Source organism: Myxocyprinus asiaticus, chromosome 38, assembly GCF_019703515.2.
Source record: "Myxocyprinus asiaticus isolate MX2 ecotype Aquarium Trade chromosome 38, UBuf_Myxa_2, whole genome shotgun sequence".
Taxonomy (NCBI): Eukaryota; Metazoa; Chordata; class Actinopteri; order Cypriniformes; family Catostomidae; genus Myxocyprinus; species Myxocyprinus asiaticus.
Genome location: NC_059381.1, coordinates 232,501 through 259,191, shown reverse-complemented (window position 1 = coordinate 259,191; position 26,691 = coordinate 232,501). Strand labels below are relative to the sequence as shown.

General features: G+C 37.4%; 2 protein-coding genes across 4 annotated transcripts in view; both read left to right on the top strand.

The window, feature by feature from the left end:
* The window catches only part of LOC127428971 (ral guanine nucleotide dissociation stimulator-like), a 55,999-nt gene extending 50,969 nt beyond the window's left edge, over positions 1 to 5,030 (top strand). For all 3 annotated transcript variants that reach the window (XM_051677669.1, XM_051677668.1, XM_051677667.1), the window contains 3 exons: positions 688 to 939; positions 2,971 to 3,085; positions 3,212 to 5,030. In XM_051677669.1, the coding sequence (XP_051533629.1) occupies positions 688 to 939; positions 2,971 to 3,085; positions 3,212 to 3,387 (543 nt within the window). In that variant the 3' untranslated portion in view covers positions 3,388 to 5,030. The remainder of the gene's footprint in view (positions 1 to 687; positions 940 to 2,970; positions 3,086 to 3,211) is intronic.
* A 1,978-nt stretch (positions 5,031 to 7,008) lies between these two features.
* plgrkt (plasminogen receptor, C-terminal lysine transmembrane protein) overlaps positions 7,009 to 26,691 on the top strand; it is a 24,383-nt gene continuing 4,700 nt past the window's right edge. Inside the window, exons 1-3 of the mRNA XM_051677687.1 lie at positions 7,009 to 7,108; positions 10,678 to 10,759; positions 25,989 to 26,119. Of these exons, the coding sequence (XP_051533647.1) occupies positions 10,679 to 10,759; positions 25,989 to 26,119 (212 nt within the window). The 5' untranslated portion in view covers positions 7,009 to 7,108; position 10,678. The remainder of the gene's footprint in view (positions 7,109 to 10,677; positions 10,760 to 25,988; positions 26,120 to 26,691) is intronic.

Here is a 26,691-nt window from a genome sequence, read left to right as displayed (position 1 = left end):
GTTTGGATTTTAGAAATGTACATCTGCAAAGGAGCTGAAACTCTACTGTATTGGTACTGATTTTCATGTTCTGATTATTAAGTGTCTGGGCATCAGAGACTGTAAATTATAGAGATCTTAATCTTGGTGGGATGGTCCCAAATCCCCCGCACTACTCAATAATCTGACACAAGGTGACATGGACAACAGTTTAATATGTTTTTAGCTGTTGCTCATTGTTGCACTAATTTTGTCGTAGGATCTGCAATCTGTGGGTTTTCTTCACAGATTGGTTGACGTAAAAGTGTGATGAGCTTCTTTCTTGTAGTGTGTTGCCCTGTTGAAAAGACCAGTTGTGTTTTGGATGCTGGTGTCCCCATCAGGCTTCTTAACTAGCTTAACTAGTAAGACTTCCTTGGTTAGACTTCATCAGATAGAACATGTTGGTTGACCAGCATGACTATTCTGCTCCACCAGTAAGACCAGCACCAAACCAGCCTGGACCAGAATGGCAATTCATGCTTATCTAAGCTGGTCTTTTCAGCAGGGTTTAAAAGGAAATATACAGCTGTTTTCATCTCACTCTCATTGTTTGTATTTCCTGCTGAGACTGTGGATTGTATCTGGTCTGGAATCATCAGTTCATCCATCACTCTGAGATCTTCTTCAGCTCTTATAGATTCACTAGAGTCTCTGTGTCTCCTGCAGTTCTGGGAGTCCACGTCTCTGTCATCTCTGGACGCGTCAGGTCTCGGCTCAGGTTCTGGCTCCAGTAGTGCCTCCTCGTCTTCGGTGTCGTCCACACCGGTCACAGCGTCCCGCTCACACAAGCGCTCCGTCTCGGGCGTGTCCAGTTACTCGTCTCTGTCCCTGCCGCTGTACAACCAGCAGGTGGACGATTGCTGCATCATCAGAGTCAGTCTGGACGTGGACAACGGAAACATGTACAAGAGTATACTGGTGAGAGAGAATCATCTCATACAGTCGTTCTCAACTGGTTTCACTTCAAATCAAAGATTGAAACCTGTCAAGGAAACGTCCTAGTCATAATTAAACCTGAATCAATAAAAAAAAACATATATATATTATGCATAAAGAAAATGAAGCCTATATTTAGGACCATTGAGATTTTTTGCATTGGGACATTATTTTCAGGACACTAAAGCAAATTTTACCCCCAAATTCTCATTACCATAACACATCCAGATGTTTTTACTATTCACATTGTTTTTAATAATGATTCTCATTCTTGCAATGCGCTCTCTTTTTTTTTTTTTTACTGTATTACAGCTAAATGTAAAAAATTGTAATGGCCCTAAAAATAGACTTACATAGAAATATGCAAAACATAATTTCTTATTTCTTTTGATTTGGAGTGTCATAGGACGAGGACATTCTCTTGAAAGGTTTTTGTAAGAATCACGCTTTAACATTACCTTAATCAATATGCAAAAATGTTAAAATAACATTCGCTGAATAGGAAAATTGTCAATTTTGGTTTCTAAAAGTCCCTTAAATGTCCCAATAAAAAGCCAGTAATTGTGTTCGTTGTAATTATGTTTCTCCTCACTGCATGTGAATCTGTATCTAATATAGTCTGTTGTATTCTCTTTGACCTTGTGTAGTTTTGTTGATGGTTTTTGAGGATGAGTTCATGTCACACAATCTGTCCTTGTTGATTTCTGTCTGATTTGACAAGCTTCTATTAAGTGAAAGATGAATTTGGGCCAAATTAGCACAGAGTTTGATTTGACACACATCCTTTGACATTAACAACAAAAGATATGGGAAGTGTTTTTTCAAAGTTGTTAAGTCTATTTATTTTGCTATTCTAACTAGGCATGTTTATGTGGAGGGGGTTGTATTTTATTATTTGCATTTAGCATTGTTTTTCCCTGCTGTCAGAAGTGACCTGAGACCCATTTTGGTTTATCAACTGGCCAGCCGGGGCCAATAACCCAAAATCAATCTGCGTTCCCACCATTGGGCCAATAGCCCTGCAGTGTTGCTCTAAAACCCACCCTTAATATGCCGCCCGACTAACAGTGGGACGATGTCCCAGCACACCATCTATGAAAGTTCACCGAACCATGGAAAGTAATTTCTTTGGGCAGCGCTTTGTCCATTGGCCTTTTAACGGACTTGTACTGTGCCAGCATTTTTTTTATTTATTTATTTTCCCCAAATCTATACTGTTGTGTGCTGGATACACAACCTGAGAAGTTTGCGAAACTCTGCCTTTGACATTGAACCAGCCTCAATCCCCAGTTGGCCTTGTTTGGCCCAAGTGTAATCAGCGAACCAAAGGCCATTGGCCCCGAGGAGGCATGATGAAGCCCCAAAAATGTTTGTTTGTCACCCAGAAAGTGACAGTGGGAATGCAATTGGCCCTGGCATGCACTAGCATGGCCTCATTTGGCCTATGTGACAAGCCTCTAGTTCTCTTCGTTGTATCAAGGGAATGAGGAAGTGGGAGACAAGTAATCTGTCCACGTTCTCTCGTATTTATTTTGATAAACACTTTTAAGTGCACACAGCAATTCACACACTATAACACACACAGACAGCCTTGTGTGTGTCTCTCTCTCTATTCTCTGGCGGTTTGGACTGCCCTTTTATCCCCCTCCAGCTCTCACTGCAACACAAAACAGCTATTAGAGGTGATTTCCCACAGGTGTCAATCCTTACCGTTCTTCCTTTCCCAGCCTCGCTCTCCACAGACGTCACTCGGCCACACCCACATCACCACAGCCTGATAGTGGAAATGTGGCTAATGAATTCTTTCACATGAGAAAGTCCATTTGACATCAGAATTCGGTTTGTATGGTTGGTGTGAAAGTTTTCTGAACCCTGATGCGCACCAAGACACCGCTAATGAATTGGCTTGAAAATGGGTGTCTGGATTTCAGTTCATGTAGACTCCAGTCGGGTTAAAGCTGTCTGGCCTTATTTATTAATAGAATGTGAATAAAGTGTGTGTGTGTGTTTCAGGTGACCAGTCAGGATAAGACTCCAGCAGTGGTCAGGAAAGCCATGGTTAAACACAACCTAGACCGGGAGAGAGCCGAAGATTACGAGCTGGTTCAGAAAATCAGTGAAGACAAGGGTAAAATACCATCATAAAATGTCTGTGAACATGCTTTCAAGTAACTGAAACTAGGAACTACACTTTTTGGCCAAATTGAAAATTACCTGATTTTAAAGTAGATCCTGTTCTTTTATTTCAACACAGAGCTGAAGATTCCTGAAAATGCCAACGTTTTTTATGCCATGAACTCCACGGCCAACTACAACTTTGTGTTGAAGAAGAGAGGTTTCCCCAGAACGGGTCGAACCAAACACGTGGCTAGCTCCACGCTGCCTCGAATGAAACAGAAAGGTCTTAAAATCGCTAAGGGAATCTTCTGAACTCACAAACTCTGCTCACGATTGGATTTAAGCGTTCAGCAGATCCGGCCGGCACCGCTCAGACTTGTAAAGGTGTCATGAGGAGTTTGGCAGGGACTGCCGATCTTTATGTTTACAGCCATTCCTGAAACTCCTAAACCACTTTCCACATCAGCCTTCATCTGTGATGTCACTACCAGGTCTGCTTCTGATGTCACTTCCTGTGGGCTGTAAGCTGTTTTTTTCTGTCAAAGGACTGAACTGGCATCAGACAGGAGAATGCAGGCAGTTTGGACGCTTGTGACATCTGGTGTTCCTTTCAGTCAATGTGAAACGCCGTTCACAACCCATTTTACTGTAATCTGATGTATTTCTAAGTGAAACAGGATGTTAAGTGAGAAAAACTGTAGGGCAGGACTCGATGTTAGCCATGGGGGAATTGACTGGATGGTGAGATTGGAGCCAGATGGTTGGAGGGGTTGAAAAGTAAGAGGGACATTGATGACGTCCGCCAAGAAAAGTCGTTTCAGGACAAAGACAGAACTATTTTTTCATTGGAAAAACATCCACTGATGAATCGTTCACATTAACACCAGGAGCGAGTATTAGGAAAGTAAACAGAGTCATTTATTTCATGTTGACTGAAGTATGGTTCAGACTCCTGCAGGGGTACCAGAATGCATCTCTTTTCTTCATGATTTAGTTCTCACGGCGAGTGTTTCAAACACTCAATATTTTGATCATAGTAACAGCAAGTGTCTGAAATAAAAATTAGATGCCCTGAGTTTTGAGGATTTGCACAATGTTTTGGGTGTGTTGTCGATGTTGTTGTCGTGGTATCGTTCAATCCTGCCTTGTGATTGGCTGAAGAGAGAAATGTAATGTTAAATTGCACAGAAAAAGAGATGAGAGTTTTGATGAGTTTGTTTTTGTACCTGTAGTTCAGCGATTGTCCATGACTGAATGCACACATGACTGAGTGGCAGCGACCTGCCATATTTCCAGAACTCAGATCTTTTATACACAACTGTGTGCGTCTGTGTGCGCGTGCATGAGCTTGCTATGTGTGTTCTTAAAGTCCCTGTATGTATGTTCGTGTCTTGTGTTTTATAACTGAAAGGGCCAAAGATCTCTGCTCATTTCACAAGCGTGTCCGTCTCTTGAGGTCAGCACTGCCTGTTCAGGAAAATCAGTCTTTTCCCAAGATCTGTCCGATCAGTTTGGAATACCACACATATCTGGTGCCATTTGTCTTTTTCACTGTCAAAAGAGAAAGGAAGAAGACTTTATTAACTCACACACTCTGTTTTTGTATGGTTTTTTTTTTTTTTTTTTGTAATTTTTGTACAATATGAATTGTCCTTTGTACTTTTGCCTTTTATTTGGTTTGTGTGTGTTTGCCGGTGTATTTATTGATTTGTAAATACTTTTTGTAGCATTGTACATTTAGTTTCTTCTCCCATGTAATTATAAATTAATATGTAAATATGAATATATCTATGCGAAGTTTATACCACTGCAATTATAGGTTTGTGTTTCTTTCAGCTCCCTGTTGGGTTTCTGTTTGTCTTGTTTTTTATGGGTTAAATTTGATATTGTTTCCCTCATGATGCACTGTTTCTAATATTGGAGAAAACACTAATAAACACATGCAGTGCGATTCAGTCAAAGTCTTCCTTTGTTTTCCTCTGGATGCTGTAGTCCATGTATCCTATTAAAACAAGAAGAAAGCAAGTGCTCTTTTAATACTTCAATACTTCAGTAAAGTGATCAGCAGGTGGCACTATGAACATAGTTTTTAGCTGTACTGCAAGAGAAGCCTGAAATCCTCGATTCTGAGAAGACTTCAGGTTAAAAGAGCCAAAGAAATGAGAGATGACTAGTTAATTTAAGAAATATTTCACTACCCATTTACTTACCCTCTTATCATTTCAAGAACTTTTGAGGAATCTTTTACACAACAATTTTCCATACATTTATTCATATTTATACTAGGTCTAGGGTTGCCACTTTTTAAGTTTTAAAATAAGGGACATTTAAATGGAGGGGATCACGGCCCCTAACCACATCCTCCACAGTTTTAGCAATAAATGTGTTGAGTTAATATGCATTATTAATACAAATGTTATATACTTTCTTATATGCTGAAATGAGAACTTTCCTGACCCATGACTTATATCATTTATATGTTCAAAATATATGTATTTTAATTTTTTCGATTATTTGTCTTCTTTATCATATGTATCATTTCAGATGGTTTATACATATGTTTTTACATTTTTTACATTTATTTTATTTGTTTATTTTTTCCTTCACCTGTACTTGTCTTTATGATTGTTTTCATACATTGTTTGATCTTATTAAACATTTATATAGAAAAAAACTCCACAGTTTTAGAACCATTTGTGGACTTTTGAGATGGTCTCTTGCCCACCATAGGCAACTTTTCCAACTTATATCAATGTTAAATTCGCGATCTGGAATGATATTTCTGTGATGCCATCTGACCATCTTAAATACGGGACAAATCACGTCCCGTATTGATTCAATACGGGACGCATCATTTTATCTTTAAATACGGGACGATCCCGTATTTTACGGGACGGGTGGCAACCCTAACTAGGTCTAACTTGTGTTAAGCCTAGTATTTCAAGCCTTTGTGTGAGAAAAAGACCCCAAAAATAAGTAATTTTTCACTGAAAATGTTCCCCTCCGCTCGCCACAGCTCTCCAAATGTTATTCTCCATTATAAATATTTGAACTGCCATAATTCGATTATGACACATGAGAACCGGAAGTGTTTGATGTCAATGTCCTCAAACCTTTCATTTGTTGAATCTGAACACGGACACAAATTGGTTTTGAGCTTCGGTGGACGGGAAGATTTCTGTGAGCTAAACCTAATTTTCCTTAAACCTCAAATAGACAAAAATCAAGACCAGTCAAGACATTACGAAAAAGACACCGACATAACTTCATATTAAACGTGCCCACAGTGACCAACCCTTGAACAAGAATGAGAAGTCTTAACCATGAGCAGACTCAATTCAGTTAATTTCTCTTACTGCACGCATATTTATATAAAATCTCTTTATAAAAAATATGTTAAGTGACTTATTTAACTTGACTTAACGATAAGCTCTTAAAGTACATTAATTGTAAAGACAAGTAGTGTTCTTAAATATTATGAATGTTTGTAACAGTCGAGAAGACCAAATGCGTCGGTTATGTATAATAATTCACCTGTATAACATCTTCACCGTGAATTTTACAGTGTACAACAGCATAACTGTTAAAGTTTGAATCTTTCCCGCCCCTGCTGAACCCCGCGAAAAGCGCTGTCACGTGATACCCGTTACTTTTCTCATCGCAGTTCAGGATTACAGCATGTTATTTTATTGAATCATTTTAGCGTTTTTAGTTATTTTCATTTATTTGTCAGATTCCAGTTCTTGCAAATGATAAACTTAAAAGATTGCAGTTTTTAGTGGTAAAAAAGCATCATTGAAACATCCTGGGGTTTGAATACGGCTCAATGGATCCTTCAGTATATTCCCTCGGGGAAATTATCATTTATGTCAAGTGACTAGTTAATATTATTAACTAGCAACATTAACGATTCTGTTTGCTTATTGACGTCAGAACCGGAGAGCCAATGAGCGACGAGACCGCAGCTGCGTCAGTGACCTCTGTCAGCACGTAAGCAGAAACTACAGCAGGACACTAGTGTCATTGTACACAGGTATGATTGTCATTAAAGTGTGTTTGTTCACATTCAGCGGTGTTTTAGAACACTAAGTATGTTTTACATGAACGCTCATGTTTGTTGAGGTAGATCTGTTTCTCTCAGATATGATTCAGTTTTGAACACATGATCGATCTGAACATGTTTCTCTTCTCATTAGTTGTGTGTGGTGTGAATGAGAAGAGATTAGCGTTATTAGTTGTGTGTGGTGTGAATGAGAAGAGATTAGCGTTATTAGTTGTGTGTGGTGTGAATGAGAAGAGATTAGCGTTATTAGTTGTGTGTGGTGTGAATGAGGAGAGAGTAGCGTTAGTAGTTGTGTGTGGTGTGAATGAGGAGAGAGTAGCGTTAGTAGTTGTGTGTGGTGTGAATGAGGAGAGAGTAGCGTTAGTAGTTGTGTGTGGTGTGAATGAGGAGAGAGTAGCGTTAGTAGTTGTGTGTGGTGTGAATGAGGAGAGAGTGGCGTTAGTAGTTGTGTGTGGTGTGAATGAGGAGAGAGTGGCGTTAGTAGTTGTGTGTGGTGTGAATGAGGAGAGAGTAGCGTTAGTAGTTGTGTGTGGTGTGAATGAGGAGAGAGTAGCGTTAGTAGTTGTGTGTGGTGTGAATGAGAAGAGATTAGCGTTAGTAGTTGTGTGTGGTGTGAATGAGGAGAGAGTAGCGTTATTAGTTGTGTGTGGTGTGAATGAGGAGAGAGTAGCGTTAGTAGTTGTGTGTGGTGTGAATGAGGAGAGAGTAGCGTTAGTAGTTGTGTGTGGTGTGAATGAGAAGAGAGTAGCGTTAGTAGTTGTGTGTGGTGTGAATGAGGAGAGAGTAGCGTTAGTAGTTGTGTGTGGTGTGAATGAGGAGAGAGTAGCGTTAGTAGTTGTGTGTGGTGTGAATGAGGAGAGAGTAGCGTTAGTAGTTGTGTGTGGTGTGAATGAGAAGAGATTAGCGTTAGTAGTTGTGTGTGGTGTGAATGAGAAGAGATTAGCGTTAGTAGTTGTGTGTGGTGTGAATGAGAAGAGATTGGCGTTAGTAGTTGTGTGTGGTGTGAATGAGGAGAGAGTAGCGTTAGTAGTTGTGTGTGGTGTGAATGAGAAGAGATTGGCGTTAGTAGTTGTGTGTGGTGTGAATGAGAAGAGAGTGGCGTTAGTAGTTGTGTGTGGTGTGAATGAGAAGAGAGTGGCGTTAGTAGTTGTGTGTGGTGTGAATGAGAAGAGAGTGGCGTTAGTAGTTGTGTGTGGTGTGAATGAGAAGAGATTGGCGTTAGTAGTTGTGTGTGGTGTGAATGAGAAGAGATTGGCGTTAGTAGTTGTGTGTGGTGTGAATGAGAAGAGAGTAGCGTTATTAGTTGTGTGTGGTGTGAATGAGAAGAGATTAGCGTTAGTAGTTGTGTGTGGTGTGAATGAGAAGAGATTGGCGTTAGTAGTTGTGTGTGGTGTGAATGAGAAGAGATTGGCGTTAGTAGTTGTGTGTGGTGTGAATGAGGAGAGAGTAGCGTTAGTAGTTGTGTGTGGTGTGAATGAGAAGAGATTAGCGTTAGTAGTTGTGTGTGGTGTGAATGAGAAGAGATTAGCGTTAGTAGTTGTGTGTGGTGTGAATGAGAAGAGATTAGCGTTAGTAGTTGTGTGTGGTGTGAATGAGAAGAGATTAGCGTTAGTAGTTGTGTGTGGTGTGAATGAGAAGAGATTAGCGTTAGTAGTTGTGTGTGGTGTGAATGAGGAGAGATTAGCGTTAGTAGTTGTGTGTGGTGTGAATGAGGAGAGAGTAGCGTTAGTAGTTGTGTGTGGTGTGAATGAGGAGAGAGTAGCGTTAGTAGTTGTGTGTGGTGTGAATGAGGAGAGATTAGCGTTAGTAGTTGTGTGTGGTGTGAATGAGAAGAGATTAGCGTTATTAGTTGTGTGTGGTGTGAATGAGGAGAGAGTAGCGTTAGTAGTTGTGTGTGGTGTGAATGAGGAGAGAGTAGCGTTAGTAGTTGTGTGTGGTGTGAATGAGAAGAGAGTAGCGTTAGTAGTTGTGTGTGGTGTGAATGAGGAGAGAGTAGCGTTAGTAGTTGTGTGTGGTGTGAATGAGGAGAGAGTAGCGTTAGTAGTTGTGTGTGGTGTGAATGAGGAGAGAGTAGCGTTAGTAGTTGTGTGTGGTGTGAATGAGAAGAGAGTAGCGTTAGTAGTTGTGTGTGGTGTGAATGAGGAGAGAGTAGCGTTAGTAGTTGTGTGTGGTGTAAATGAGGAGAGAGTAGCGTTAGTAGTTGTGTGTGGTGTAAATGAGATTGTAATGAGGTTTATGTTGATACACTGCAGTAAATGACTAATCAGGATGTGAGGACATTTCACGCGAAACCTCACAAATTAAAAATGTGCATAAAGAAAATGTTTATTTTAGGGCCTAACCAGTTTTTGCTATAATTTAATGATAGTTATCCTTTCCACCAGTACTTATTACCAATTATCATTCTCAAAAAATCTCATTTGTATTACTTATTACATTTATATAAATTCTGTTTAATATCAGCAAACATTATATGTAAATCATAAGCTTTTAAAACATTCGTTAGTACTAGTTGCCTTAAATAATGCTCATTACAGTCATTTGTATCATTATGGAGTATAATGAAAATAAGGGAAAATGTCTGGACACAGTAATGAGAATAAATTAGTTTTGTGTTGTTAAACTGTGATAAAATTAAAATATTTTAAAATGGTCCTGAAAGCTGTAGTATGACGACACTAGTGAAAAAAATACTTTTTGTTTTCAGAGCAGCTTTCTGAATATGCCCCTCATCTGCCATTGGTCAAACAAAGAGAGAGTCCCACCCCCAACTCACGCCATTGGTTGAGTGATGTTGTTGGGGTGGGTCTAAGCGGGTCACTCAAAACAAACACAGGAATTTCCATAGTGCCACAGAGACACAGTGTTTAAAGTTTTTGAGAAAATTAACCTGTGAATGGGTCAGTAATAGTTTTCTCTGCATATTAAGCTGGGATAGAAGAAAGTATTTTAACACAGAAGAAGTTACATCAGCTTTAAGAGACTCTTAGGAGGCATTATGTTCCCTCGCAATATATGGTGACTGTAGTAAAACCATGGTTTATTTCTTTAATAATAAAAATAACTATAGTAATAATAATACAGGGAAGCCAATACTATGGTAATAAAAATAATAATCATTCTGCCAAAGAAGTAAAAAAGTGGTTACTGTTTTACTATAGTAACACCATGATTGATTTGAGGTTTCCACCAAGAAAAAAACCTCCAACAAAAACAAATCGTGCCCTTATGTAAATTATCCATGGTTTTACTATAGTAAACTTGCAGTTACCATGTTTTGTAGTAAGAGCATGGTTTTAAAAACAAGTACCACCACAAATTAACCATTGTGTTTTTATAGTAAAACTAACCATGTTTTTTTTTTTGGCAGAATGATTATGATTGAATAGTTTTAGTTTATTTGATTAAGGTATTGCAAGAGAACACAAAACTATTTCAGAAAATGAATTCCTTCATTGTCCTCTTAGATTAATATTTACATGTTTGAAGAGTCCAGTAGAAATCTGTATTTAAACAGTGTTGTTGTGTGTTTTCTGCAGGATGGGTTTCCTGCTCTCTAAATCCATGGAGCAGAACTTCCAGAAACAGCAGGAGTTCATGCTTCTCAACGCTCGACTGCAGGTACAGAAATGAGTTTGAGAGAATCATTACAGACACTTCAACAATATACAGTACTGAGCAAATGTTTTAGGCACTTGTGAAAAATGTTGCATAGTGAGGATGTCTTCAAAAATAATGCCATAAATAGTTTTCATTTATCACTTAATGTCATACAAAGTCCAGTAAACATAAAAAAGCTAAATCAATATTTGGTGTGAGCACTTTTGCCTTTAAAACAGCCCCAATTCTCCTAGATACACCTGGACACAGTTTTTCTTGGTTGTTGGCAGATATGATGTTCAAACTTCTTGGAGAATTCACCACAGTTCTTCTGTTTATTTAGTCTCAATTGCTTCTGTCTCTTTATGTCATCTCAGACTGACACGATGTTCAGTGGGGGGCTTTGTGGGGACCATGACATCTGTTGCAGGGCTCCCTGTTCTTCTATTCTAAAGTAATGTTTGGGAGTCTAAAAATTATATTTCCTATTGACACACTAAAGATATAAATAACCATCTTAAGACAAATGCTTTTGTGAAACATCTTATGTGTGTAAAAATTTTGCACAGTACTGTAATTATTAATCAAAGTCATAATCCACATTTATACTGGAGTTCCTAATTATACAGAGAACTAAATTAACACTTTTGCATTGTGCTTCAAATACATACTAATCATGATTAATAATAATATAGTAATGGTGTTAATGCAGATCATTATGAGTTGCCCCATCAGTAGAATGGTTTTAATATTTAAATGTTTTATAGAGAATGTGAATGTGATCCCAACACTCAGATTAAATCAAGCACAGAAAAAGTTTTTACTGACAAAGTACTTTTATGAAATATTATAAATTTAATTACACAACTGTGAAATTTAATAATTTTGCCAAGGTTTTTTTTTTTTTTTTTTGTGTGGTACACACAGTTTAGTTTTTAATGACCATTTTGCACCCTCTGTGTTAGAGATGCACCGATATGAACATTTCTGTCCGATACTGATTTTAACAAATAACTCTTGGCCGATACCGATATTTTGCCACTTACGTTAATTTGTCATCAGATCACTGTTTTGCTCAGGAATTGTGTTTTAAAAATTCCTTAGTGTACTAAGAGTTACAAAAGCTTTTGTTCTAACAGTAAATAATTTCTATTGAACATGGATTTGATCTCTTGAATACATTACAGGCCAAAATTTAATTAATTAGAAGTTAAAAAAATAAAAAAATATATATTAAAAATAACTAAATATTGTAGCATAATGCTTGATGTGAAATAAAGGTTATTTTATACTTCTGAAACATTTCTGCACTTCTGTTTTTGCAGTTCAAAACAACAGAACTCACATTTTACATGTATGTTCTGTATATGATAGAACTTTATAAATTCATATTATGCATATGTTGGGCAATACCAAGGAAATGCCAACCACATCATGAAAAATACAAAGTATACTTTTAAGTTCTATAGTGGTGTGATGGATAATGGAAGATGCCATCCAGACCGCTAGAGGGCGCCACTTGCTTACACAATGACCTTATTTGGATTTCAGTCTTAATTCAATCAATCATGTAGCGTTAATGCAGGGATTAGCATTACATTTTTGGCCATCTGGCCACTGTGGCTAGTGGTGTTCCAAAGTCACTAGCCACTCAGTATTTTCACTAGCCAAAATCCCCCGTCCCACAAAAAGTGATGAAACAAACTGGAGACAGTAACTGCATGCATTTGTTTTGGATATTTTATTTGAATAAGAATAATGAGTTCAGCAGGATTTAAGTGATCTCTTAAAATATCTGAAGGCAAACATGACCAGTTAACTGGATTAGGACAGAACAGGAGGAAAACCAGATTTTAACCCCTTTAACCACTTCAGCTCTTAAAACCACCCCCGGGTTGAAAATTAAATAATGACGATCATCCTTCAATATTTATATGTCCTGATGGAACATTAACAGTCATATGTGGTATCATTACAAAGCTTAGACCCTCTAATTTTCACACAAAACCATTTATTTATCACGCAGCATTTGAATGCCTAAATGGTGGTGGTGGCATAGTGGACTAAAGCACTGAACTGGTAAGCGGAAGGTTGTTGTTCAATCCCCACAGTCACCACCATTGTGTCCTTGAGTAAGGCACTTAACTCCAGGTTGCTCCAGGGGGATTGTCCCTGTAATAAGGGCACTGTAAGTCGCTTTGGATAAAAGCATCTGCCAAATGCATAAATGTAAATGTAAATGTAAATTCCCATTTCCGCAGCAAATATACAGATAAAAATCAAGTATGATTATGAATATTTTTCATATCGCTCAGATTTGATGAACATAGACAAGCCATATATCAAACAAAAGCTCTCATTCTCCATATTATGTATATTTAGTTTATTTTGTTGGAATTAAATGAATCGCAAAGAAGATCTTTTATATTTGTAAACATAGGTTGTAGAACATAGGTTGTTATTTTCATAAAATCGGCCAAATATGGTATCGTCCACGGATAATGACGAGACACATAGCATTGGAAAGCTGATGATCTAAGCTGTCCAAAGACACGTCTTTCCCTCCCGACCAATCAGAGCCTGAGATAATCATCATCATAGTCTGTGTACAGTTGGGCGTCAACACGAGGCCTGTATCGTGCGCTCACGTGAGACGCACTTCGTATTGCCGAAGCACTTGCAGACGCACACATGCACTTTATTTTTATAGTTTATTATTTATCTTAATATGGCTCCAAAAAAGCAAAACATGCAGCAAAAGAGAGTTTATACATTTGTTATGATATTATAAATAAATAAATAAAAACATCTTCAGTATTTTCATGTCTCAGGTCTCATTTTCGTCTATCCCATTAATAATATTTTGTGTGTCTTTGAAAAGAAGATAAGAAAACCTGTTTGGGAATGCTGTTGTCATGTATATCAAATAGTAAAAGTAGGATTTTTGGTGTAATATTCTTTGTAATAGCTTGTTTTTGCATTGGAGACACTAAATGGCCACTTTACCTCCCTTCGATTTCATAGTAATACCTTTTGAATGGTAAACGTTAGAGAAAAAACTCTTTTTCAATGTTTGCTGCCATCTAGTGGAATCAAACAAAACCTGCCATATATAAAAACAGCATACAGGGCCAGAATTATGCACTTTTAAAGACATAATTCAAACAACAAAAAATCAAAAAGCACCTATTTTTTGGGGTTTATTACAGTAGTTTGAACACATACAATAACAACTATTGATTATTGATCATTATTTAATTATATAATAATTAAGCTTCCTTTAAAATGAGACCAAAATTGTACATTGACTTCACTGTATGTGAGTAAGAGGAGCCTTCAGATTTGGGTATGTCAGTTTCGGACAGAATTCCAAAAAATAAAAAAGAGCTGAACAGGTTAACCGTTCTAAAATGTACTTTTTTATTTTTTTAACAGTGGCATTAATGATAAAGTCATTGCCACAGGAAAGACCATGAATGGCTCCACATTACTGTGGTTAGGTGAATACAGATAGTCTTCCTAAAAAATCAACAGTAGTATGTGTTATGAAAAGCTAAGAGCCTAAAACATGATTAGAAACCTTTAACTACGACTTTCACAGTTAATAATTCCATGAAGTAGAAAATGGATAATAAAATGGATACGTTAGGTAGATTAAACTCAGTCACTATTTACTTTCATTGCATTTCAATACATTCATCTTTTCCATTCATGGAAGAAAGTCCTAAAGGTTTGGATCAAGATAAAGGTGACTGAATGATGACAGAATAATTATTAATAATAAAAATGAGGTCTTATAGATTCTCCCTAATCAATTTCATATGCATCTATACCAGTGACCAGTTAGTGTTACTGCAGTAAAAACTGAGATGTATTTTAAAAAACGTGTAATTGATGTTGATACAGGGCGCATCGTTATCTCTTTCAGGGCCGTCTCCATGTAGAGCTTTTTACTAGAACGTTCTTTGTAGAATTCAAATGGGTCACATAAGTTTTGTGGTCTCCGCCGCGACATCGAAGCCCAACTGAATCATGCACGTTTCGCTTTGCGCTGTCCCAGAGCTCTGGATCCATCTCTGGAGCGTGTCAGAAATGAGAGCCATATTTACTGCTTATAAAACGCTGGATGCAAGATGAATACAATTAACTTTTCTTCGGCTGTGACCACCAGCCAAAGTGGCTAGTAAGGGTGACGGAGTTACACGCCACTGCTGATTTCTACCCGCATTTGTTGGGTTGGCGGGTGTTAATGTCAAGCCCTGTTAATGGATACCGTACCATAGGGATGGGGTGATATGGGTATCTCACGATTCAGTTCGATATACGATATGAGGTTCACAATTCGATATAATCTCGATTAGCTTTTATAACACGTAAATTACAATATGTTACAGAACATTCTTTATTTTCTGAATTTTTTTTGTTGAGCAAAACACACAATTTCTCATCAATAAAGTTCTTTAATACACAATATAAATGCTCAAAGTTTAAATAATAAGAGTTTCTCTATAAGAAAAGATCACAAACAAATAAGTTTTCAGAAATAGTGAGCTACATTCAGTCTGATCAGATGCAGAACTGAACAAAACACGTCCTGAAAAGAGTATGTGAAAGTGTGTATTTATATTTTAATAATTTGTTTGTCATCATTATTATAATCAAAATGTAACTTTATCACTGTTTAAAATAATGTGTACAATTTACAAGTAAATACATTGAGTTTACATTCATTTGCATAAGAAACGCTAAAAAGGTTACTGTCACTTTAAGAGTTTAATGAGCCGCTCACAGTGTTCCACATCAACGAATCTCTCGCTTTCTTTAACACATCCATGCTGCGTGAGATTAAAATGAATATTTCTTTGTACTTTATAAAGATATTAAGACACATTATTTAATGAAAGTGGAGTCGCCTCATCTTTGATGGACACACATTACACGGAGGAAACGATCTGTTTTAATCTCAAGCACTTTTCATCAAAACAAGGAGATTTTCCAGGTATTCCAGTTCTTACATTTCTAACAGATAAATTCAAGCACTTTAAGGACCTTGTGTGAACCCTGTAAACAGTGTAGAATAAAGTGCAGTAGTGGTCAAATCAAGCGATAGAGAGATTATGATGTTTAATCGGTCATTTCATTCATGATCACATGGACAGGAAACAATGTTGCAAATTTTGAAATATCGAATTATGCCACGATAAGGTTTGTCATTTTTTTGGTTCATGATATATCAAAATTCAATACATTGTCCCATCCCTACCAAACCAATGTCTCAGAAGTCAAAGTCTGCTGGTTTTAAAGAGTTTTGGGTGGTTTTACTTCATCATGATTAGGTAAGTGCCACTTTCACAACTGTCACGTAATGACGGTTTTAATGTGTGAATGAGACAGAACACAGATTAAATATAACATGTTCTTTGGAGTGCCAACCCTTCTATATTCTGTTGCTGTCATTCTTTCTGGATTTGGAGAGTTTAAGGCTGGGAATCGATTCGAAACGTTGGAATCGTCTCCAAAGATGGAGTGGTTCCTTCCGGGGAAACCGGTTGATATTTTCGGACTGTGTTTATTTCCTCGACCACTGAACTACTACACATTTTAGAAGCCTAACAGCACTAATACAATTTACAAAATGATTATAAAATAACTGCATCTTAACGATCATCAATCTGACTCCGAGTCAAATCCGCTCCGTTTGTTCATTTGTATGAAGTAATCCCACAAGCCCTTCAACACGTCTGCTCTCCAGACCTGGATAATCTGCCGGTATTTTACTTTAAACTAATAATCAAGTAACATGCCAAATCTGTGACAACACAAGTGTACAATAAGGAGATGCAGAATTGATTCATCTTCCCAGATCAGTAAATCTGTATGTTAAAGTATAAATGATCAATGTGCTGCACTTATAAAAGTGAGAATCGAACGCTTCTCTACTCGTTCTCAACATTTTTACAGTGTTTAAAACCTTTTGCATATATTTATTTTTTTATTAGCCTACATTTTACACAATTTTACATTAAAATTATATACAAAATAATAATAGTTCAAAAACAAAAATGTTAAATACACATTAAAATGAATACATATTTTTTATATTGTATAAACCAGTACAATAATGGATTTATTAATAAAACTGAAATGTGTTGTTTGGACATTTTATTCCGTGTACAAAAGTTAATGGACAATTAATATACATTCTAATAAAACCTCTTTCTAAACAAGAACTCATGAGTGGTAACAGACCATTTAAATGGCACTTTTAAGATTATTTTCGGTAGTTCTTGGAAATACAGGCGCATCTACTCAAGATTCCCTCAAGTTAATCTCATGGGATTGAAGCATCATGCTTTGGTATGTAAACCCTGATTAACTTTAGAATGGAGCTATTAATAGTAAATGTCATTCATGCTATTATAAACAGTGCAAAGAACACTGTGTAGTGAGCTGTTTATTATGAGATTTAACTTTGCCTCCCGTTTTTTCAGAATCGAAAAAAATCGATTAAATGGTTCTGGAAGTCTGGAGTCAGTTCCCAAATTTCCGGAATCAAACAGCCCTAGAGTTTTTACAAAGTGTGTTGATAATTGATTATAAATAAATCATTGGTTTATCACATCAGCGTTTTCATGCATAAAACCTATATGCCGGTGGTTTTAATTTGGGGAATAATTGGTCGATAAATATCGGCAGCTGATACATCGGTGCATCTCTACTCTTTATTTAGTGCTGCCGTACTTTTAAATCTTCTGTGCAACAGAGATCATATGGTCATGGAGAATTTAAAGATCATCAGTTCAACACTACAGTGTTTTTCTGTATTTTTCAATATAATCTGTATAATCTTCAGTTACATCATATGTAATCGCATCATGGTTCAGCCTGTATGTTATGAGATATTGTATAATGTCCAGATTCACGTGCAGGAATACATTTATTCGTATGATGATGGTTGTTGATCATTTTGCTGGTTATCTGTCTGCATTCCGTTTCACAATAATCTCCTGTGTTTCCTCTGGCCTCCAGTTATCCGAGACCTGGTTTTATTGCGATCGTTCCGCAGGATTACTGTCCTACACTAATGCTCATGTTTTGTCTTGGTTGTTTGTTTGTGATGAATGTCCGTGAGGAGGTCAACACCTGTGACATTATCCAGAGGAAAGATTATGAAGAACTCTGTAAAATATGGTTGTGTCCCCTTGCTGTACGGCCAACAAATAAAAGCTCATAGCGCTCTGATGGAGTATATGAGTCACCACACACAACTCAATTGCACACTTCGATTTTTCCCTTTTTCTTCCCTGGTTTTTATAATTCTGTCGTATTTCATAATTAGACCGGCCTTTTTTGACCGATTGTTCTTTTTCTAGCTGTAGATTTACATTTGCTATCACAACAATAAAATAAAATACAAACATCATTCAGATGAAGGGTGGGCAGTATAACCAAAATCACAGTATATCACAGTAACGGTGTATATCACATTATATAGTCATTTTGTCTGGAAATTCAGTGGATCAATGGTTTTAAATTGGATTGAAATACTTTACAAATGAGATGTATTTCGTCTCATTTGATAACTTGATGCAAACCAAAATAAAAGACTTATCAACAAATGAATATGAATATGTCACATTATTATTACACTTCAATAAAACATTCAAATCAGTAAAACTAAAGCAGTATAATCAGTACAGCAGTGTAGAAAATGGTTGACATTTCTTGCACCCTAATTGAGACTAAACGTGTTGTCATTGAGTTCACGCGTGTTTCACTCGCTCTCAGTTTCTGTGCAGGTATTTGTGACTTGCGGGTGCGTTCAAACGCTCATAAATACTCGTTATCCCTCGCAATCTAATAAACACATAAACACCTTGAGCTCATGCAGGATTTCTCTCTGAATATTGTTGTTACTCACTGAACATCACATTTATTCACTGTTTGTTTTGCACAGTAATGAAAAATCTGTTTTCTGTGTGCTTGTAAAATGCCAAAAGGTCACATGGAGATGAAACGAGCTGAAACTGTTGGTGTGTTTGACACCAGTGAGATCTCTTCTGTGATTGGACAAGATCAGGAATTAAAAATGAAAATTCTGTCGTTGATTCACCCTCATGTTGTTCCAAACTATCACAGCTGCTCTTTTCTATACAGTGAACGTGAATGAAGATGGATGTTGATTTGTAACTATTAGCACCTAAAATAAATTCTAGAGCAAATAGTTTTCATAAAAATTGATGTCCACATATGTGTACAGCGGGACTAAGTTATAGAAATTCCAATTTATTTAATCAAATAGTTTGATGTTTCCAGGAGTATTGATTATTCATGTTTTTGAGATGTTACAGACATTACATCAGAAATGATCATAATTAATTCTGATTCAAAGTAATGTCCAGCATCATCCAATCACTGTCAATCATGTTAAAATAAAATGATACATTATAAATTCTGAATCTATGTACTGATTATCATTGTCACATGTCTGTCAAACATGTTGAGTGATCCAAACATCATCTGCAGCCTGAAACTGAACTTTTGATCAGATTTTAGGAGTGAATGCACTTAACTGCATAGAGATATAGGATGCTCCCTTGCTCCCTATTTAGTGAATGACTTAACCTCCAGTGTGCTGTCTGTCTGCACTGATCTCAGAACAGTTTGAAATGCACCTTATTTTCATCCTAACTCCATATAAAGCCTCTGAAAGACACATTTATCAGTTTTTGGATGAACTCATTTATTCTCAGTGTGATAATGTACAGACAGTAAATATCAGATATTTGAACTGAAAATGAGCCTACAGTCCACATACGTGGTCATTGTGTTTAACAGTGTGCCGTTTCACATTAAATCACTCAAATTTTAAAAATGGTATATCAGATGAAACTAGAGACTCTAATCTTTTGAGTCAAACAGGTTTTAATGTAAAAACTTTATTTGGTTTCTTATCAGATGCAGTTTTGTTGGAGTTTCTTCCAAAGACAAACTCCGCTGTGGTCAGCGCCATGTTGTTTGGTCACATGACTCCGTACATCGAAAGTTTAACCCTTTAATGACAGCACAGAGTCTCCTGAACTGAAATCAGTCGGATTAAATTAAATTATCCATAGCCAAAACGTAATGTCCACATATGTGGACATGGGGTCAGGAGGTTAAGGTAAGGTATCTTACAGTTAAACACTTTACTGGTTTTTACTGTCACATTTTTATATTATTTCTCCATTAAAATTGTATCCATTTTGTACAGTGTAACATAAAAAAATAGTTGCATTTGGAACGACATGAGAGTGAGTAAATGATGACAGAATCAACTAACTCTTATATGAAGGATGTGAAGTGTTTTGTAAACGATCATGTGACTCTGATGATAATGTAACGTCTCCATCACCATTAAAGTGTCACACTAAGTGTTTCCGTGTCGGTTGGCTCATAATGCGCTCACTCGTCTCCGTCACGTCTCATTGTTGAGCGTTCAGAGTTTTGACAGTTTTCTCTTGTTGTGCAAATCTGTGCTGCTCTTTGTCTCTTCTGCTGCGCTGAAATTGAGACTAATGACATTTTAATTGTCCTGAAAACACAGGATGATAAAATTGCAGGTTACATGCGAACTGTCGCTCTGAATTGATGAGAGACAGACATAGACAGAGAGAGAGAGACAGATGTTTTTCAGTGCAGCAGTTTTTACTTCCAGATGAAACCAAATGTGTGTGTGAATGTCTTCTCACAGCAGTAGTCTTTAAAACTAAATTAATCACATTACTAAAAATACTGTATATATTCTCTGAGCCTATGATATCAACAGCTGTCCGATCCACATTTATCTGGAATGCCGATTGTGAACACGTGACCCAAAAGCTCATATCTTTTTGGTCAGTGAGGTGTTTATTTAATTATTATTATGCTGGCTTGAAAAAGAACATGCTGTTCTACTAAATAAACGTATTATTATTATTCCGACTCGTCCTAGAGATTTCAAGCTGCAGTCACCAAACTATGCACAGACCTTTAGGCTGTTCTGACTCGGGTTGCTAATAAGTTTCGAACTGATCGGACTTACGGTTTCCGCACAGCGGGTGATCAAATATAAAAAAAATATTGTGCACATACATACTAGCAACACCTAGCTACATGCTTAAACATGCTAGCAACATGCTAGCAATGCCTATCTACATGCTAGCAATGCCTCGCTACATGCTAACAACATGCTAGCAATGCCTATTTACATGCTTAAACATGCTAGCAATGCCTAGCTACATGCTTAAACATGCTAGCAATATGCTAGCAATGCCTAGCTACATGCTTACACATGCTAGCAACATGTTAGCAATGCCTATCTACATGCTAGCAATGCCTCACTACATGCTAGCAACATGCTAGCAATGCCTATTTACATGCTTAAACATGCTAGCAATGCCTAGCTACATGCTTAAACATGCTAGCAACATACTAGCAATGCCTATCTACATGCTTAAACATGCTAGCAATGCCTAGCTACATGCTTAAACATGCTAGCAACATGCTAGCAATGCCTATCTACATGCTAGCAATGCCTCACTACATGCTAGCAACATGCTAGCAATGCCTATTTACATGCTTAAACATGCTAGCAATGCCTAGCTACATGTTTAAACATGCTAGCAACATGCTAGCAATGCCTATCTACATGCTTAAACATGCTAGCAATATGCTAGCAATGCCTAGCTACATGCTTAAACATGCTAGCAATGCCTAGCTACATGCTTAAACATGCTAGCAACATGCTAGCAATGCCTATCTACATGCTAGCAATGCCTCACTACATGCTAGCAACATGCTAGCAATTCCTATTTACATGCTTAAACATGCTAGCAACATGCTAGCAATGCCTATCTACATGCTTAAACATGCTAGCAATGCCTAGCAAAAAGTTAGCGTTGTCTAGCTACATACTAAAACATTCTTGTTCCATCTAGCAACATGCTAGCAATACCTATTTACATGCTAAAACATGCTGGAAACACCTAGCAACATGTTAGCAATGTCTAGATATATCTGTCTGTCTCTCTCCATCTCTCTGTCTGTCTCTCTCCGTCTCTCTGTCTGTCTCTCTCCGTCTCTCTGTCTGTCTGTAAAACTCCAAGCTTTTAAACTTTTTTAAACTTCCAGACAAGGCTTTTTCAAGCCAACATAAAGTTTGTCTACAAACCTTTCAGTCTAGTTATTATTATTATTTGCCAAAGCAAATAGAAAATTGACCTACACCACAAAAAACAACCAAAAAAAAAAAAAAAAAGAAGGAAAAAAAAAGTCCTTTCTTGTCTAACACTTTCCATTTCTGGTGTGAATTTGTGAATACTTTGTTTCAATTTTTGTGATGAAATTTGTGTGAAATCAGTGTGAAATGGGCCTTAATTTAGATTATTTGTGCAGATGATTTAATGAATAATGTTTTTATTCTTATATTGTGTGTGATGTCACATGTCGTCTTGATGTCATCTGTAGTCGTGCTGTGTGTTGAGGTATTTGCTCATGCGGGGCAGAAGGTCACGAGCGACTTTTGTGTTATCTTCACACGTTCCTTTCAGACAAATGTCAGTAAACTTCCCACCAAACCGGCTCTCTCTTCATCACCTCTCTTTCTCTATGTCTTTGTTCTATCTGATGTTTTTCTGGTTCTGTTTGTGTATCAGTGTTTGACATTATCGGTCACGTTACTGTCATCAACCACAGAAAAAAGTATCTTAGATTTATCTCACTTGGATGGACAGAAAAGAACACAGTGTTTGCCTATAAACATTAAATTATTCATTCAGATTGTGTTTTAATTTCCATAAGATTTCACATTACAGTTGAAGTCATAAGTTTACATACACTTAGTTTGAAGTCATGAAAACTCATTTTTTAGCCACTCCACAGATTTCATATTAGCAAACTATAGTTTTGGCAAGTCGTTTAGGACGTCTACTTTGTGCATGACACGAGTCATTTTTCCAACAATAGTTTACAGACAGATTGTTTCACTTTTAATTGACTATATCACAATTCCAGTGGGTCAGAAGTTTACATACACTAAGTTAACTGTGCCTTTAAGCAGCTTGGAAAATTCCAGAAAATGATGTCAAGCCTTTAGACAATTAGCTGATTAGCTTCTGATAGGAGGTGCACTGAATTGGAGGTGTACCTGTGGATGTATTTTAAGGTTCAAACTCAGTGCCTCTTTGCTTGACATCATGGGAAAATCAAAAGAAATCAGCCAAGACCTCAGAAACTAAATTGTGGACCTCCTCAAGTCTGGTTCATTCTTGGGAGCAATTTCCAAACGTCTGAAGGTACCACGTTCATCTGTACAAACAATAGTACGCAAGTATAAACACCATGTGACCACACAGCCATCATACCGCTCAGGAAGGAGACGCATTCTGTCTCCTAGAGATGAACGTAGTTTGGTGTGAAAAGTGCAAATCAATCCCAGAACAACAGCAAAGGACCTTGTGAAGATGCTGGAGGAAACAGGTAGACAAGTATCTATATCCACAGCAAAACGAGTCCTATATGGACATAACCTGAAAGGCTGCTCAGCAAGGAAGAAGCCACTGCTCCAAAACCGCCATAAAAAAGCCAGACTACAGTTTGCAAGTGCACATGGGGACAAAGATTTGGAGAAATGTCCTCTGGTCTAATGAAACAAAAATGTAACTGTTTGGCCATAATGACCATTGATATGTTTGGAGGAAAAAGGGTGAGGCTTGCAAGCTGAAGAACACCATCCAAACCGTGAAGCATGGGGGTGGCAGCATCATGTTGTGGGGGTGTTTTGCTGCAGGAGGGACTGGTGCACTTCACAAAATAGATGGCATCATGAGGAAGGAAAATGATGTGGATATATTGAAGCAACTTGTTTAGTTGTACATCTGGTCTTCCACATCTCTTTCTGTCCTTGTTAGAGCCAGTTGTCTTTGTCTTTGAAGACTGTAGTGTACACCTTTGTATGAAATCTTCAGTTTTTTGGCAATTTCAAGCATTGTATAGCCTTCATTCCTCAAAACAATGATTGACTGATGAGTTTCTAGAGAAAGCTGTTTCTTTTTTGCCATTTTTGACCTAATATTGACCTTAGGACATGCCAGTCTATTGCATACTGTGGCAACTCAAAAACAAACACAAAGACAATGTTAAGCTTCATTTAATTATCCAAATAGCTTTCAACTGTGTTTGATATAATGGCAAGTGATTTTCCAGTACCAAATTAGCACTAATTATCAGACTGCTAATGAATTTACATATTATCACAAAATAAAGTACATTTTGTTTATTTCCTGGTACAATACTGTAATTAATTCTTGAGTTGTTTTGAGTGACTCCAATCCACTTGTAATCTTTTGGAGATTTTTGGGATCTGTTTCTAATCAAGACCTCAACAGGAAACTAGCGACTCGACTTCTCTAGTTGTGCCTCAGTTACAAGGATTAGTAAGTAGCTGGTAATATTTGTGAATATTTTAAACCACTGTTGTGAATAGAAGTATCAGTTTATTTCCAAAATAATTTCTCAGTGATCTTTTAGATCGGTTGCGTACATGCAGATACATTTCAACCTGAAATATTGATGATGTTATTAATGTTGTTTTTCATCTACCAAAACTTTTACATCTACCAAGAAATTGTAATGGAAATATTCAATCACTCTCTTTAATGCAGCGCTTTGTGTTGATTTCTCATTCTCTTCCGACACGGTGTCGTACATGTGACACAAACTCTTTAAGTTGAGATGACGTTTGCTCACAGCTTGAGTAGCACTTAACGAGTTGATGAAAGGACACGAGCTGATTGGTTAAAGTTAATTAATACCTTTGTGTGTAGTGAAGTGATGCTCAACAGGGGGAAATGCGATAGGACCGTAGGGGTCGTTCGCTTATCGGATACTTCACCTCATCAGTGAACTTTATTCTGGCAATTTGTGTCAGTTTGTAAAGACTGAAGTCGTGTGAGAAACTTCTGTAGAAAACGCTCATCGTTAAACAGCACACGAGAATTCAGTGAAAGAACCTGTAATCTGTTTCACATTTCATCACCATCACTTTCATTGTTTGTACCAGTTTTGAATTTGCTTCATTAAAAATTCACACAAACTGATGTTTTTAAAAGCATATCAGAGGACTTCCTCTTGCAGACAGGAAGTGGCTTTGTGAAGTAATGAATGTGCATCTGACCTCATGTTAATGTGAGGTGATCACAGGCCACAAACACAGGAATATTTATGTTAATGAGAGCTAATGAATACTTTACTAAATACATATTCATTTACATATTGTCTGTGACAGATAAAGCAAGTTGATTACGTTTCATTTGGATAGAAAGAGCGAGACTTGATATCCTGTGTGAGTGTGTGTGTTTCAGTGACGTGTTAATGAGGTCATCACACTCTCTCTCACACACACACACACACACACACACACACTCTCTCACACACACACACACACACACACACACACTCTCTCACACACACACACACTCTCTCTCACACACACACACACACATACTCTCTCTCACACACACACACACTCTCTCTCTCTCTCTCTCACACACACACACTCTCTTGCTCACACACACACACACTCTCTCTCTCTCACACACACACACACTCTCTCTCTCTCTCTCTCACACACACACTCTCTCTCTCTCTCACACACACACACACACTCACTCTCTCTCTCTCTCTCTCTCTCTCTCACACACATGTATCAGGTGAATAGGTTTGCATGCACAGAATAAGATTTGTGAAGGTGTAAATCATGTTGCATATGAAAAGAAGAATTGCAGTATTTAAATGCTTAGCGTAAGTGTTCATGTCTTGTGAATCTGTAACTTCATATTAACACAAAATAAACTTGATCTGTATTCTTTAAACATCCTTTTTTTTTTTTTTTTTTTTTTTGCACTAAAACTTTTGGCCTTGTTTTTTTCACCGAAATATGGCCAAAAACATTGCAAACCTGTAATGAGCGATATGCAAGTAAAGAAAGGGAGTCATGAACAGATAAATGAATGCAACTCTGCTTCTTGTAACCAATTAAATGAAGTGTTCATTGACCAGTTTACTCTGACCTGATTGGTTAAATAATGTGACAGACCGTTTGTTCTTCATATGGCTCAGTGTCGTTCCTCTCTTTAATATTAAAGTTGAGCCAACACCATTTATTGATGTAAATATGTGTTCAAATGAAAACTAAATTCTAAGAGTAGAATGTGTGTGTTTGTTTGTGCAGTTGGAGCGTCAGTTGCAGATGCAGAATCAGATGCGAGAGCGTCAGATGGCGATGCAGGTGGCGTGGTCCAGAGAATTTCTCAAGTACTTCGGATCTTTCTTCAGCTTGACCACACTGGCTCTCACTGTCGGGTCCGTCTACACATCATACACACACACTACTACACACACACACACTGTATGTCTGTTAAATCTGTTAAATTTCATTGGCCTCAAAATGTACATGTTTATCAGAGAGAAATGTATGGTAAATGAATCTGTAGAGGGTTCCTGTAGCTAAACTGGTAAAGAATGGTGCTAGCAACGCCAAGATCATGGGTTCAATCCCCAGAAAACACACAAACTGATACAATGCACATTGAATGCACTGTAAGTCACTTTGGATAAAAGTGTCTGCCAAATGCATAAAATGGAAATGGGAAAAAAAGAATATATCAAGAATACATCCGGGTCACTTTCACCTTAATATCAAAAGAAATAAATGGTTTTGCATAAAGAGAACAATGCCCACTACCACCCCTGGAGTCATGAGTTTGAATCCAGGGCAGCTGAGTGACTCCAGCCAGGTCTCCTAAGCAACCAAATTGGCCCAGTTGCTAGGGAGGGTAGAGTCACATGGGGTAACCTCCTCGTGGTCGCTATAATGTGGTTCTCGCTCTCGGTGGGGTGTGTGGTGAGTTGTGCGTGGATACTGCGGAGAATAG